Source organism: Microcebus murinus, chromosome 19 (assembly GCF_040939455.1).
Source record: "Microcebus murinus isolate Inina chromosome 19, M.murinus_Inina_mat1.0, whole genome shotgun sequence".
NCBI lineage: Eukaryota > Metazoa > Chordata > Mammalia > Primates > Cheirogaleidae > Microcebus > Microcebus murinus.
This window is the reverse complement of record NC_134122.1, coordinates 15,488,546-15,505,768: the sequence shown is the minus strand read 5'-3', so window position 1 is coordinate 15,505,768 and position 17,223 is coordinate 15,488,546. Positions and strand designations below refer to the sequence as shown.

Here is a 17,223-nt window from a genome sequence, read left to right as displayed (position 1 = left end):
AAATGCCACCCCCACCCCCAGGATGGTTATCAGATAAGTCCACTGCAAAGCAAGGCATGTTGTTTTGCTTTGTTTTCCTACTCATACTCCTCCTGACAGGGCCTCTTCATGCTCCAGGTAGCTCAGCCAAATGTTTGTCATGTTTGCCAGGCTGTCTGGACAGGAGCCTTTGCGCTGAAATAAATACCCACGTGATCTGATTCTGTACATCTCAAGTGACTGAGGAGTCTTTCTGGGAATCTTAATAGTTACAACCTTAAGGGATGTGTACATAAGGGATGATAAGAATATTCATTTATATATTTCTCCTTTCATTCATTGCACAAGAGCCCCTATCATAACTCTATGCCCAGCTACTCAGATAGAACAGAAAAGAAATAGTCCTCACCCTCAAAGAACACATAGTCCAGAAGGGAAAACAAACATTCTTTAAAAAGCAATTACAGTACAGCGCTTTGGTGTTACAGGAACATATGAGCAAGGGTCATGGCAGGAAAAATAAATACTCTTCAACTCAGGGTTGTGTCTTGACAGACCTTTCCTATGTTGAAGATACTGTAAGCCCAAAATGCATTTAATGCACCTATGAAACATTGTAGCTTAGCCTAGCCTACCTAAGATGTGCTTAGAATGCTTTCATTAGCCCACGGTTGGACAAAATCATCTAGCAGCACAGTACACTGTACAGTGTTGGCTGTTTACCCTCATGACTGTGTGGTTGTGGTTCGCTGCCACTGCCCAGCATGCAGAGAGAGTGTCTTACCACTTTCTACTCAACGCATATTATTTTCACACCATCGTAAAGTCAAAAAGTCATAATTTAAACCATCATGAAGTTGGAGACCGTCTGCAGATGCCACACTCAAAAGGCGTGATTGAAGAGAAATTAATGAGGACGCTATTTAGGAAGAAACACTGCAAAGTTAGCAATAGTGGAAAGTGCAGTTAGTGGAACCCAGCAAGAACTGGAGCTGTAGCACAGGGCTGCCAGGTGGGAGGTGTGGGTTCAGATGACAGAAGGCAGCTGCTGCCCAATAGGGAAGTAGCAAGAGGAATAAATGCCCCAGTCTCTCTCTCTTCCACTCTCTGGTCTCTTGCTGGTAACTCTCATTGGCCAAACCCAGCCAGAAGCCCAGGAGCAAAGGAGCCCTTTGATGCAGTCCCCAGAGATCAACCACCTGGGACACAGAGCAGGGTGGAAAATAGTAGAGAGAAATTTTCAAAATGGCCTGGAAAGCTAGGAAAAGTACTCCACACACACTAGGGGTGGAGAGAGAAGGTAAGTCTCCCAGGGAGGATGGCTGCATGGAGGAAGGGTTTTCTAAGCAGAGGGAGGATGGTTGTGCAAAGACACAGGCATATGTGAGACAAGGTATATTCAGGAAGCTACAAGAAATCTGGTATGGCTGCAATTAGGGGACAGAGAGAGGAATGGTCAGAGATGAAACCAGAGGCTTAGAGGACAGAACAGGATTCTCCAATCTGAGGGACTTGTGTGTGGCAGGGAGAGTCTGAAAAAATAACGGGTAGGTAGAAAGTGACAACAGGAGATCTGCATGCTAAAAATATTACCCAACCAGCACTGTGAAGAATGAGTGACAGAGAAGGATACGTACAGCAGTCCAAGTGAGTGATGATGGAGGCATGAACCAAGAGGTGGTCTTGCACTGCAGTCCCCAACCTCCAGGCCTCAGACCAGTACCGGTCCATGGCCTGTTAGGAACCAGGCCGTACAGCAGGAGGTGAGCAGTGGGGCAGCAAGCGAAGCTTCATCTGTATTTACAGCTGCTCCCCATCGCTCCCATCACTCTGTAAGCTCCACCTCCTGTCAGATCAGCAGTGACATTAGATTCTCATAGGAGCGTGAATCCTACTGTAAACTGTGCATGTGAGGGATCTAGGTTGCTCCTTATGAGACTCTAATGCCTGATGATCTGAGGTGGAGCTGAGGCGGTGATGCCAGCACTGAGGAGCAGCTGCAATTGCAGATTATCATTAGCAGAGAGGTTTGGCTGCACAATAAATGTAATGTGCTTGAATCATCCCCAAACCATCCCACCCGCCTCCCCCCTGGTCCATGGAAAAGTTGTCTTCCATGAAACCGAAACCTGGTGCCAAAAAGGTTGGGGACCACTGGTCTTATAAACACAGAAGAGGAGTTAGATTTAAGACACATTAAAAAGTTGAAAGGGCTCAATGCCCAATTGGGTGAAGAAAGGAAAAGAAGTGTTGGGTTAAACTTTCCATTTATGAAAAATGGATATTTAGAGCTGAGCGTTTCACCCTCAGCACAATCAACACTTAGGTCTGGATAATTCATTGTCAGGGGAGGCAGTCCTATACATTGTAGGATGTTCAGCATCCATCGTTTCTACCCACTCACCACCTCCACCCCCACCATCTCAGGACAATGAAAAATGTCTCAGACATTGCCGGAAGTCCTCTGGGGCACAGGGAGCAAAATCTCCCAGCTTGAGAACTGTCGACTTGGGGGAAAATGGGTTCAGTTCTGCACACATTGAGTTTGAAGTACTTCCAGATCTTTCAAACTAAACTCTAACTAACGAGGCCTAAGAGAAAGTGCTAGAACACTATAAAGGCCTTGATGAGAGACAAAGACAAGAGGACAACGTGCCAGGATGAGTTTCAAATACTCACTGATCTCAGACTCCATTCCTTCAACTAGATGCTTAGAATCACTCGATCCAATGACATCTGATCTCCCTGCTCCTCCCAGCTCCTGGCCCTGCTTTTGCCCCCATTATGTATCTTGACATAAAAGTCAACAAGAAGGAAAAGCAGCTGGGAGCATTTCACTAAAAAGAGGGGTTTGAGAAGTTACAGTGTGGTAAAGGCGTCTTGTGCTTACATTTCAGGCTGTCGGGTAGCGAGGACAGTTACATGCTCATAATTTCCTAAATCTTAGTTACCAGCCCAGATCATTGCCTTGGGCTCCAAATCCATAATAAATAGGTTGCATTAGAAGAGCCTAAAAGGGCCCAGTGAGACCCCCAGCAACAAGCATTTCACAAAAAGGGATGGGAGTCGCATGTTCAGGTTCATTTCTACTAACCTGATGACTGTCTTGTTGTTATGTAAGTTGAGGCAGGAAGTAGAACTAGTGTTTCATTAGGCAGATTCTGAACAATATGTGAAGAAGGGGTCCTGGCATCGATGATAATGAAATATTAAATAAAATAGAGGCAGGCTCACCGTACACACTTCGAGTGCCTTATATATGCCAACTACTTCTGTTCACATTAATGAAGGCAAGCACAACTTCTGTTTATTCCAGAAAAAAATACAGTATTTGTAAACATAATCATTCCTTAATGCAACATATTTATTCAATGACTAATAAGCTTTCTGAATCTATCCATTGTGGAAGAATGAGCCAATTATTCATCAGACTTGAGCATCTGCATCCTCCCTAAGCTTATACCCTCCATGGTGCCTTTTAGAAGTAATGCAAACAGATGTGAACCAGAAAGCATGCTGAAAATAAACAGCTGCTTCTTTATTACACACATAAATCAACAGTAAACTTAGCTATTCAGTAGGGTTTCAATTTGACTTTGGGATTGCCCTTCAAAAAATGTCAGCACCAATGTTGCCAGTTCATGTCGTGGAACCTACATGTGTTCAGACAGGCAGCAGTAGTCATAGACAACAGTAAATAAAAGATAGGTACATAATGAGCACAGAAAGGTAAAATTTACTTTTACAAGCAAATCTCCCCTCCAAAGAACCTACATTTCTTTTTCCTTTTCTTAAGTTTCCATAGGTGTTCGCCCTTAGAAAGATCATCAATAGGGAGACTTTTTCTTTTCCTATATCTTTCTTTCTCTGCTTCCCCCCCCCCCCCCCCCCCCGCCTCGCTTAGGTGCTGTATTATTCTGCTAGGACCGCCATGACAAAATGCCACAGACTAGGTGGCTTAAATGACATTTATTTTTTCACAACTCTGGAGGCTGAAAGTCCAAGATCAAGGTGTTGGCACACTTGTTTCCTCCTGAGGTCTCTCTCCTTGGCTTGCAGATGTCACCCTCTCACTGAGTCCTCACATGACCTTCCCTCTAAGCATTTATCCTTGGTTTCTCTTCTTCTTCTTATAGGGCCACCATTCATCTGGGATTAGGGACCCATCCTTAGGACCTTATTTAATCTTAATGGCCTCTTTTAAGGCCCTATCTCCGAATATAGTCACATTGGGGCTTAGGGCTCCAACATATGAATCAGGAGGGACAAAATTCAGTCCATAACAGTTACCCCATATTCTATTTCTTTCTTCATTCTTCCTACCTGCCAGTCTGTCTCTGTTCTCAGGCAGGAGTATTATAGACCCATCTCCATTACTTGTAAACATATAAACATCTGTTAAAGGATTAGATGCATTTAAGTAGACATCAAGTCTCAGGCCAATGAGGAATTTTAGTCTCCACCAATGGGCAAAGTCATAGAGCTAAGGACAGAACTGGAGTTAGAATCCCCAGGCTGTACAAATAAGAAAGTAAGAAGCAAGCTAATATGATGAGAAATTATAATTTTAAGTGCCCAGCAGGCTCACCCTATAGACCCAACACTCTTCATCAGAGGCTGGTGTCAACCAGGTGCCCAGGCTGTTGTAGCACCTGCTTCCTTCTGTTGATGGCATTAAGAACTTTCTTCCTGGGACCCAGCTGCATTTGTATACTCTGAAGGTCCTCATCAGAGCAGAGCAACAGAGCATCCAGGTCAATCTGCTCTCTCATGAAAATGGGAAGGAATTCTTCCAGGTGCTGGGACTGCAAGAACACTTCCAGGGGAGTAGCATCAACCACATCCTCTTCCCAGTCCACTTCACACTCATCCCAAGGCAGATCATCTTCAAGGCCATTTTCCTCTCCCCCTTCGTCAGCCTCAGCTTCCTCAGCCTCTGCTGCTCCTTGCCTTTGAAGCAATTCACTGGGCATTTTAAACCCCAACTCCATCTTACTGTCTGAGATGTCTTCAGGACTTAGTACTCTGCTCCTTTGCAAAACAATGCTTCCTAGACCTGGACGTTTGAGAATGGACTCATGTTGCACATCGCCGTCCTCCTCTGCTGAGAACTGGAGCTTCTCTTTGAAGTCCCCTAAGAATGAGTATTCCTCCTCCTCTCTGAACACTTCCATCACATTCCTCTGCCCACTTCTGCCTTCCTTCTCCACCTGCTCTGCTGTGTCTTTGCTCTTCTTTAATTTTATCTTGAAAGTATCTTTAATGCCCTTGGACAGTGACCCGAATGTGCTGGAAACAGAAGCGTTTGAAAGGGATGAACTGGAGAAGGTGCCCTTGGAAGAAGAAAGAGTCCCGGAGCCCTCCCTGCTGCTGGTGCGGGCCATCTTATTTTGGTGCTTCTCCTGGAGCCTCTCACACTCTTTGATCTGCCTCCTGGCATTCTTTTGAGCCTGCTCCTTCAGCCTGGTGACCTTCTTGGGGTTCATTATGTTCTGAGTCGTGGCAGCCTTATCCAAGAGAGCGACACATTCATTCTGCTCCCTGCTGGCAGCAGCATCCAGCGGGGACCGTAAGTCATTATCCAGAGCAAAGATGTTGGCCCCAAAGTTGACCAAGAAAGAGACGCAGTGGGCATGGCCATTGGAGGCTGCATAATGCAGAGGAGTATTTCCCCAGATGTCGCATCTATCGGGGTCCCCTCTAGAAGAGAAAATATAAAAAAAAAATTGAACTTTTCTTCTTGGAACATAAGGTCCAAAAAATAGAAACAAAAATAAAGAACAGAATGCATGTTAATGCAGCATGTTCATCCTCCATTGATGTGGTTGTTATACAAAACCTGCTCTAAGTCCAGACATGCTACATCTAGATGCCACATGGCCAGAAACAGAAAGAACCCATTTCTACCCTGTGTCTCTTTTTCAAAAGCAAGAAAAGATTTCTAAGAAACGCTAGCAGACCAACTTTTATGTCTCACTGGTCAGAACTAGGTCATATGCCTAAGGGAAGGGAAATCTAGTACCATACTTAACTTAGATCAATTAGAATTTCCCCCTGAAGCTAGCTTCCAGTGGTGGGTCCAGTAATTCTACAATCCAATGGTATGGTGATAAGCATTTAACCAATGGCTCATTCAGGGAAAAAAATCAAAGCCCTGATTTATATTGTGTGCCAATTTCTGTGGTATTAATATGTCCACTGTGGCAAATTTCAAGCTACCAATATGATATCACTGTACACAGAGTTTGGAAGAAATACACAGTAATATACCATTGTAAGTTATTTCTACCACAGAAATCTAATAGATACATATAATCTTAAGAGCATAGGTAATAAAACGTAGTAAAGTAATTAGGAAGTGATGAGTTTTGAGTGTTACCCTCTTAATATTATTTAATAAATTCTAAGTTTATAAAATTTTATTTTTAATAATGGCTATATTTAAGTGACTATCACATTTCCTGAAAATTGAGCAATAACCTCCCACAAGCTGGTTCTAGCATGCCACTGCTACCCCCCTCTCTGAATCACATGAGGGGAAATAAATAAGTGAACAAAACTGGGTCTCTATCAGCAGGAAAGAAGAAAGGATTGGATTTTGGGTAGGTAGCAAACAGTGTCTGTTACAATCATTATTCATTAAGAGTAGACTCTCTATTCCTAAACTTACTTCCATGTGATGTCATTATCAGATATGTGCTAGTTCTACAAGAGCTTAAGGTGGGATTGAGAGAGCTATTAGAAGACATTAAGGCCAGAGACCCAATGCCTGGTACAGAAACAGGGGCGTGGTAGGTGCTCAATGAAGATCTGCAGAATGAATGAACACCCCTACTGGAATCCTGCCCCAGGCTACAAGCTCTCTTCCCCCATGAGACCTTGACTTGTAAACAGGCACAGATAAAAAGTAATAATTTATTCTTGACTGTGGCTCTGGCACCGTGCCACTGCTGAGGACTCTGATTATACAGATACCAAAACGTATCTTCCCTTGCCCTAGTCTAGACCTCAAAATTAGGATCTCACTAAACTCTAGCCAAGCTGTCCCCATGGAAGGAGGACAGTGAGTCTGAGAAGTCCTCTTAACATCCCTGGTGAGTAGAAGGAAGAAACAGAAGACCCTCACCCTTGCAACTGACCCGATAGTGCACCACGACCCCTCTGCTAGCTCCTGGATGCTCAAAGTTTGGTCCCCGGACCACCAGCAGAAGCATCACCTGCGGAGTTTGTTAGAAACGCAGAATTTTGGACCCCAGGCCAGACTTACTGAATCAGAATATGCACTTTAACAAGATCTCCAGGTGATCTGTAGGCTCCCCACAGGTTGAGAAGAGCTGCACTAGTTAATGAGGCCCAACCAGCGTCCTATCGCTTGATGAGTCAGATTTGTAACTGCTCCAAGGGAATCCCTGGCTGCCTCAGGCTCTTTAGTTACCAAACACTGTCATATTCACTGCCACCAACCATCACCATCTCCCTCTTAGAGAAAGAAGGCAAGAATTGTTATCACAGGAGTAAAGTAAGACTCAGAGAACTTATCTGATTTGCCCAAGGGTAACAGGCAACACACTTTGAACCAAGCAGCCTCCAAGTCTAATCATCCCAACACAAACATTACAAATGTACAACTCAGCTTTTCCACTGTACCTGCTACAAGGCCTCAAGCTTAGCATTTCTAAGACTCAGTTTCCTCATCTGTAAATTTAGGATAATTATATTACCTACTCATAGAGTTATGTGAATTAAATAAGTTAATACACATAAAGCATTAGAAAAGTGGTTGGTACATAGTGACTATTCAATGAATATAGCTTATTCTTAATATCATTTCGTTTGTGCCCAAAACTCATAATCCTTAATTTCATGTTTATGTTTTCTTACATCTAGTAAATTTCTGCAGCACAATAGCTATTGTGGGTTTTTTTTATATCAGTTATAGTCTTAATTTGTCAAATATTTATGCCCTGCCTCCTTAATTAGATAACATGCCTTAGAAGGCAACGCCTATGTCTTTTTCTCCTTTGCATCATCTGTATCTCCTAGCAACCCAACCCAAAGAAGCCAAGCAGGTAATGTAAGTGTCAGAATGGCGCCAGGTTTGTTTTTTCCACAAGGTCATAGTCAAGTGCATGCTCCATCTAGAGAGGACACCCACAACTCAGCTGTGGCAGATGCTACCTTGAATAAAAGCAGAAACAATGTTGTCAGAGCTTCCACTTTTTAAAAAAAAGCCAGAAATCTGGAATTTAATGTGAAATTTTTTTTTAATTTTTAAGTGTTGGCTTAAATTTAAAAGAAAAATATAGTGAAGCTCAAATAAAACACATTTGTGGACTAGCTCCAGCAATTGGCAACCTCCTTCTGAGCAGAGGGAACAGTGTAAGCAGATGCACAGATGGCTGATATTATATGTCATATTTGGGAAGCCAGGAGTATAGATCAGTGTGATCAGAGTTCATGGAGTTGGGGATAAGGGAAAGGACTAGGAAGGGAAAGGAAAGAAAATGAAATTGAATCTAAGGAAAGCAAATAGTATTGAGTAACAGTTTTCTTGGGCAACAACTTTCAAGAAGGCTCTGATCAACCAGCCTGATTTAATTGTTCTGGATGAAAGGAGACCCTTTTCAACCTTGGCACAGTCCTACATCTTAGGGGAACACAGTGCCTCACCCCTAAACACGTGGTTTCACTTTTTTTTTATTTTAACCAAACACCAGATTCAAAAGACTCATTAAGTATCCTAGACATCAAAGAGGGATTGTGAAACATCCAAGACATTACTATAAACATAAACAAAAACATACTGATTAAATTTGCCTAAAATTATCTTTGGTTTGGATATGTAAAAAACAAAATTATTGGGAAGAATGAGCTGTGGAAGGAATGTAGTAGTGTATTAGGAAGTCTGGGTAAAATCTATATACTTAAGACTATAGAGTAGTGGAATTTTCCCATTTCACTCACTCTTAAATGATGCTTTCAAAATGGGAGACAGAACATGAAGAAAATCTGAGATGACCTTAAAAGTGGGTTTTCTTTTGAGAAAATTTCAAATGCAAAATTCCAAATTTACAGATGAAACTGGCAGAAAGATGATTGATGAGTTTTCCTAGTGCATTTAAGCTATTACACTTGCAAAAAATTCTATTTACAGATGACTTCCGAATTTAATACAACTCAAAAGTATTTTCTACTGAGAAGTTTCACATGATCCTTCTAAATTTAATCCTTGTCATTTTTCACATTGTTTGATCAGACAATTGCACATACCTGCCCAGGTATTCACAAATGAGTCCCCCTTGTTTGATGATCTGAGTCCAACACTGATGCTCTATGGTTTTCTTGGGCTAAACTCAGTCTCGTGCTGATTTTTCCTACTCCTTTTTTTTCCCCCAAAAGAGAAATTCACTGAAGAGATTTTACAATAATCCATATTTTACCCTTGATTTTTGGTAAATCAATGCATTTGGGCAATAATTTTTAAAGCTGCCTTGGTATTATTGTCACTAAATAGGCAATTTGCTTAAAATTAAATTACTCTGAGCACATGTTCCTGAAGGGGATTTGATTTTTTTGTGAAGTTCTCAGAAAACAATCATTCTTTCAAAAATGTTTTTTCTACATAAAAAGGAATGAATATTTGGACTAATAATCAAAGAAATACAAGTTAAAACTATGCACTACCATTCTTTTTGCCCATCAGATAGGCGATGATTAAAAAGAATAGTGATACTCCATTTTGGCAGGAGTGTAGGGAAAAAAACACTGCTGGAGGAAGCATACGGGGGTTCAAATTTCCTGGCACAATAAAAGACTGGATTCAAAAGGTGTCATGAATAGGCAACTGCTTAAACATATTATGGACTCTCTAAGTGTCCATCAATGATTGAATGGATAAAGAAAATTTGGTATACATACATAATGGAATATTATTCAGTCTTAAAAAACAAAGGGATCCTGTCATTTTTGGCAATGTAGATTAACCTGGAGGGCATGTTAAATGAAATAAGCCAGGCACAGAAAGACAAATACTGCATGATCTCATTTAATCTAAAAAAATAGAACTATGAATCTAAAAAAATAGAACTCATGGAAGCAGAGAGTAGAAAATGGTTGTCATCAGAGGCTGGAAGTTGGGGACTTGAGATGTTGCTCAAAGCATACACAATTTCAGTTAAACAGGAGGAACAGGTTCAGGAAAACTATTGTAAACATGGTGACTATAGTTAATAATAATGTATTATATACTTGAAATTTGATTTCAAGAAAGATGATTGATGAGTTTTCAATCATTGAGAATAGATTTTAAGTATTCTCACCATAAAAAAAATGATATGATGTAATGTATACATTAATTAGCTGGATTTAACCATTCCGCAATTTTAAATATTTCAAAACATCATGTATGCACCACAAATATACAAATTTTTATTTGCCAATTAAAAAATAAATAATGAAATCATAGAACAGAATACCATCTAGTTATTGAAAATAGTGGCATGGATCACAATTTTTTTTCTTTTTAATTATTCCAGGTACATAATAGCTGTATATCTTTATATGTGATGATACAATATGAATTAATCAAATCAGGGTAATTGGGGTATCCATCACCTCAGGCACATATCATTTCTTTGTGTTAGGAACATTCCGATTCCACTCTTTTAGTTATTTTAAAGTATATCCTTATTGTTGACAGATCTCAAATTTTAAGTGCAAATGGTCCATGATATATTATTAATTAGAAGCCTTTAGTATAGTTCATATACTATGACTGCCTTTTTATGGGAGAGAAACATACACGTGCATGCATGGCTCAAAGGAAAAAGTCTGAAAGGATATATACCCAAATGTTGATGACTGTGAGAATATGACTTTTGCTTTATTATATATATCTTTCCAATATATTTTTCCAAAATGGTACAATAAATATGTATTCTTTTAAGAATTAGGGAGAAAAAACTTATTCCCATTTTAGAAAATAAAACAAAACCCAAAATTCCATACATACTTTAAAGGCAAAATGAAATTTTTTGTAATTGGGGCCATTATTCTTCCCAGTCTAGGATAATGATTATAATGTAATGATTGTTTTCTACCTTTAAATTTAACAAAGAAATTAAGTTTTCTAACAAAGCCAGAGTTTTGATATTAATGGTTACTATAGGATCCATTGTATCATTCAGGTAGCAACAGATAAGCACTCAAATCAGCAAACTGAAATGAACCTCAATAGTTGACGGGCTTCAAAATTTGATTTTTAACTTTCTGCTCTTTTTAATCTCCTCAAATCTAATTGGCAAGACTAGTTCTTAGGATTGACTATGTTCAAAAAGGGAAGTCATCTATAAAAATTCTCACAAGCCTTTGTTTTAGCCTATGCCAGGCCAACTTAACACAGCAGATCTCAAATGCTTCTGGGAGGAAATAAACAAAATTCTGAGATGTACTAGAACTGATGAGAAGAGTTTAGAAGGAAGGACTAGGAAAAGCAGAGTTTGAAGAATTTTTGTGCCCACAGCCAGTGTTTAATAAATATAAATGAATGGGCTGGATTTTGATATTACATTGAAAGAAATTATGTTACCATGTCAAATTAGTGGAAAAAGAAATGAATTATATAACTAATTGTGTTGAAACAAATAACTAACCACTTGGAGAATGTATAATTAGATTATAACTTCAGATCTTAAATCAAAATTAGTTATATATGAATGAAATATTTAAAATAAAAAATGAAACTAGAAAAGTACTAAAAAAAGTATCAGTCATTCTTTAGGCATGACCTCAAAGTTAGAATTCTATCGCAAAGATAGGTAGGTTTGTATTGGTAGGTTTGTATTTAAAATGTCTGTTGTCAAAACTATGAATTATATATTGTGAAAACAGTTGTGATGTATATGACAAAGGGTTGATTGATGTTGTTAACTTTAAAAGGCATTTTTTAAATCAACGAAAAATGTTGAAGACCCCAACGTAAGAGTAGGACAAGGTTATAAACACACAGTTCACAAAAATGGAATTATAATGGCCACTAAGCATAAAAAGAATTTTCAACTTCATCAGTAACCAAAGAGAAGAACATTAAAAAGCCACACTGATCCATCATTTTGAACTTCTCAGATTGGCATAACTGGGCCCTCACTTTCTGAAGGACAATTTGTCAATACACACAAAAAAGTTTTTAAATTGCACATATGCTGCTATTGTTTGAACGTTTGTAACCCCTCCAAAATTCATGTTGAAACTTAATCCCCAATGTGCGAGGCACAGTGATGCACACCTCTAATCCCAGCTACCCAGGGGGAAGGGGAGGCTGAGGCAGGAGGATTGCTTGAACCTAAGAGTTGGAGACCAGCCTGGGCAACATAGCAAGACCCTATTTCAAAAAAAGAAAGAAAGAAAAGAAAAAAGAAACTTAATCTCTAATAGCGTTAAGAGGTGTAGCCTTCAGGAGATGATTGAGTCATGAGGACTCTGCCCTCATGATGGGGCTAGGTGCCCTTATATAAGGGCTGGACAGAAGGAATTTGTCTCTTTTTTGCCCCTTCCTTCTTGTCTTCATGTGAGGACACAGCCTTTCTCTCTTCCAGACAATGCTGCAACAAGGCACCATCTTAGAAGCAGAGATTGGGCTCCTACCAGACACCATGCTTGCTGGTGCCTTGGTCTTGAATGTCTCAGCCACCAGAACTATAAGACATAAATTTTTGTTTTTTATAAATTACCTAGTCTAAGGCATTCTGTTATAGCAGTACAAATGGACACATGCCAGTTGATCTAGAAATTTCACTTTGGAGAATTTATTCTCAAAAGTATGAGCATAGATTTATGTATAAGGATAATCATCACACTACTGTTTAAACTAGGGGAAACAAATCATTTGTCGAGAGAGAGATTGACTAAGAAATATATTTGTTAACTAGAATACTAAGCAGTCTCTGAAAATTAAATTATGGAATTTATGTTGACATGGTATATATACATATACACATATTTATACACAGTGTATATATTTATATACACAATATATTTTAAATATATCAAAAAAATGTTAACAGCCTGGCACTATAGGACTTTTTTCATATTTTGTGTGTGTATGTGTGGTTTAATTTTCTGAGTTCACCTCATATTACTTTTGTAATTAAAGACCAGCAGAATGATGATTATCGTGAGAAAACGTTTCAGGCTTACAAAGAAGGGAGAGAGAAGATTTAAGTGTTGCCACTTAAAGTGGACTTCAAGTGGAGCGAGAACTCTCAGAGGACTGAGAAAAACTCCAAGCCCTCTTTTAAGAGGACAAACTCACTCCCTGGTTTTGGAGCAACAGATCTCTTGCAGTTTGTGAAAGGAGGCATGCTTTTGGTAGATGGACAAAGTCTGGGAAGCCTGGGCTGAGTGGGAGAAGAGGTGAGATGTGTAGATTACAGATCTAGAGAAGGCTGACTGGTGGGGGTGGGGGTGTCAGGGGAAGGGGAAGAACTGCTCCCCTCACTTCCTCTTTCAGTTTCAACTCAGGCACCTCCCTGAGTAAGAAGAACCCAGGGGTTCCCTGAAGTGTTCCTGATTTCAAAAAAGATTGTCAGCATCCATAGCCTGCTGAAACCAGAATCTGGGACCTTGAATCTTCTCTTCCTTTTTCTTCCAACATCCAGTCAATCCTTATCAACTCTACAACCAAATTGCCAGTCATGCCAATCATAGATCTGTGACATTCCCTCTGTGACTACCCTAGTCCAACTCATCCCATCTCGACCATTAAAACAGCCCCCAAACATTCTCTCTGGCCACTACAAGAGGACATGAGCAAATGCTGTAAATGTAAATCTACCCCTGCATACCGCCAAGAAATGGCTTCCTAGACCCCTAGGATAAAGTTCAAATCCTTACCTAATCTTACCTCTTACACCTGCCCTGTTGCTCCTCAAGCCATGGCCAGCAATAGTCAACTTTTTCAGTATCCAGGATGCACAGTGCTCTGTCTTGGGGAAAACTTACTTCCAGCCAACTCTTTCTCATCTTTTGAAACCCAACTTAAACACCTTACCTTCAGGAATGCCTTCCTTCACCCCTGAGATTGAGATTTAGCACCTTCCATTTCCCCTTTTGTAACACATATCACAGACAACCTGTTCATTTTCCCCTCTCAAATCTGATCACCCTGATAGGGATTATGTCTCTCCTGTTGATCAAAGCATCCCATAAGGCTGGGCGCTGTGGCTCACGCCTGTAATCCTAGCTCTTGGGAGGCCGAGGCGGGCGGATTGCTCAAGGTCAGGAGTTCAAAACCAGCCTGAGCAAGAGCGAGACCCTGTCTCTACTATAAATAGAAAGAAATTAATTGGCCAACTGATATATATATAAAAAATTAGCCGGGCATGGTGGCGCATGCCTGTAGTCCCAGCTACCCGGGAGGCTGAGGCAGAAGGATCACTCGAGCCCAGGAGTTTGAGGTTGCTGTGAGCTAGGCTGACGCCATGGCACTCACTCTAGCCTGGGCAACAAAGCGAGACTCTGTCTCAAAAAAAAAAAAAGCATCCCATAACTTTGGCACATAACAGATACTAAATAAATATGTATTGAATTGAATTCACTTGGCTCTTTTATTTACATTTTCTTTTTTTCTTTCTTTACCCCATTTGAGACATAGTTGCCAACACTGCCTAGCCCCTCTGGTAACAGGTAGAACAAGTAGAAGAAAAGAGATAGTTAACTCCTGTTATTAAAATCTGTGGGGGAGGGAAGGGGCTGTAGGTGTGAGTGTGTGTGTGTATATCTGCTAGCCAGAGAGGTAAGAGAGTTAAGATATGGTAAAGATCCGTCTTATAGCTTGTAAAACCAGCAGCTCCATTCAAGAATCATGAGCTTTCACTGGGGCTGAGCATTAATAAAAAGACTGTGGGATTTTAATGGCATAGATGAAAAATTAAAAGCACAGCATTTGTTCCAACCAAGGTGGACAACTTACAACCAAGTAGAATAGTGATCTCTTTTAAAAGAGTAAACTATTTAAATTTTATGCAAAAGATTTTTAAAGACATAGAATTAAATTATCCTCCCCCAACCCTTCCCCCAACACAGAAAACAATGCCTTAGAGTTCAGGGTCTCTCCTCTGCATGTGGCTAAGGGGTGAGCCACTCTCATGGGTGCCAGTTCTCAGTGAGGAAACAGAGCATCTCTAGGCATAGTTTTCTTCCTTTCTCTAAAGAGCTGGTTATTTAGACAATCTAGGAAGGACAAAGTATTTGCACTGACTTCCTTGCCTCTTGCTGCTGTCTACAAAATACTAGTGTAAAAACCTGTTTCCAACCCAAACCACCGATTGAACTTACCCTCTGCTGCAGATTATTTCTAGGGCTTCCAAGTTCCCATGGTAGGCTGCCAGGAGAGTGGGGGTCATGCCATCTTCATCAGAAAGATTTAGATCTCGCTTGGTAGCCTCTTTCAGGATTTCCAGGTAGCTATCGCTAGCAGCTTGGTGGTAGCGAGTGGACATTTTTTTCTGCTCTCCAAAGCCTGGCCAGATAGCTCTCTTCAGGCAGAGCAGGATGTTGACCAGGCAGCCTTCTATTAGAGCAGGTTAATCAGTGACAAGGAAGAGTGTCACCCCAGGGCAAAGTTCATTCCAGCCTCCTTTCATGGAAGGCAGCCAGAAAGTTACAAGGCAATAAACTTGGACCTTTTCTCTCTGGAATGGCCATGGCATTGACTACTGAAGCCTGCTGTGTTCATCTTAAGTGTTTCGAGGCACATTTAATTTTTAATATGTCCATGAACAAGTCTTGAATGTAATATTGGTCATCTAGGCACAGAATGTATGAAATAGTTTCCCAAAAAGTCAGAATTAGTTTAGTTCACTCAGGAGGTTTTTTAAAATCAGCTTTATGAGATATAATTTGTATATTACTAAATTTACCCATTTTAAGTCTACAATTCAATAATTTTTAAACTTACAGAGTTGTACATCCATTACCATAATCCAATTTCAGAATATTTCCATCACCTCCGAAAAATCCCTCATGTTTGTTTGTAGTCAATCCCCATTCCCACTCCCAATCCCAGGAAACCACTAATCTGCTTTCTGTCTGGATAGATTTGCTCGTTGTGGACACTTCATATTGATGGGCTCATACAATATACAGTCTTTTGTGTTCAGCTGTTTTTCAATCCATATACTTTTTTTGAGGTTTATCCATGTTATAGCATGTAATTCGTAGTTCCTTTCTTCCTTTTTATTGCTGAATAATATTCTACTGGACTAATATATTAGATGTTCTTTATCCACTCAATAGTTGATGAACATTTGGATTGTTTCCATTTCTTGGCAATTATGAATAATGCTGCTAGGAACATTCACATACAAGTCTCTGTATAGACATATATTTTCACATCTCAGGTATATACCAAGGTCTTGTGTAAATAAGCATTTGGATCTGTTCCAACAGTATGCTGCTGGTAGGCCAGAGAATAATATTTGCCATACACACAGTGGAGAGATTTTGAGGATCAGACCTCAGTGGCACTGTCCCTTCTTTTCCTCTCCCTGAACAAAGAAACACACAGTCTCTGCTTTATAGACAGAGTCCTAGGTAAGTTCTTTACCCAAATGCAACTTCCTCTTTGCCAGGATTGGACTCTTAAGTCAAGGTCCTCATCAACCTTCCTGTTAGAGCCTCACCCTGCCCCAAACCTTCCTACAATACTAGTCCCATACAATACAATACTCCCTGCAATACTAGTATAACTCAACTTAGAGAAACACACTGCTAGCAACTTCTGTGTCCCCCTACCCCGACTGTTGCTTAGGTTTAGAGAGGTAGGTTTTATTTTGTCCTTTATTTTGTCCTTTCCCCAAACTCTAGAAATATCCTTTATTTTGTCCTTTCCCCAAACTCTAGAAACTCAACCTATTATCTGGCATCCCAAGCATTTAACTATTTCACTTATGAAGACCTTCTATCCAGACACCACTTATTTTTGCCAATGACTTAAGAAAACAGGGTGAATAAGTCCCAGGGGCAGCACCTGGAGAGATTCTCCCATCAATGGGTCCCTTCCTCCCCCCATAGCAATTGTCAACTTCTCAGTGATGTGTTCATGATTTTGCAGCCTCTCCTGACATAACAGCTGCAGGCGATCTAAACAGGTGTTCCATCTCCCATGAAGCCCAATCCCAGCCAAGAGGAAGTAGCATTTAGATAAAGAATTTATGTAGGACTCTTATCTATATAAAGTCTTTTGTG

The 17,223-nt window shown here is 40.3% G+C and overlaps 1 protein-coding gene across 1 annotated transcript; it reads right to left on the bottom strand.

Annotated features, from left to right (window-relative positions):
• Window positions 1-3,929: 3,929 nt before the first annotated feature.
• On the bottom strand, window positions 3,930-15,537 carry ANKS4B (ankyrin repeat and sterile alpha motif domain containing 4B). Its single transcript, XM_012790147.3, has 2 exons — window positions 15,313-15,537; window positions 3,930-5,679 (listed from the first exon to the last, which is right to left on the bottom strand). Exons 1-2 carry the CDS (start codon window positions 15,474-15,476, stop codon window positions 4,590-4,592), a joined length of 1,254 nt encoding a protein of 417 aa, XP_012645601.1. The 5' UTR covers window positions 15,477-15,537; the 3' UTR covers window positions 3,930-4,589.
• Between the last annotated feature and the right edge of the window lie 1,686 nt (window positions 15,538-17,223).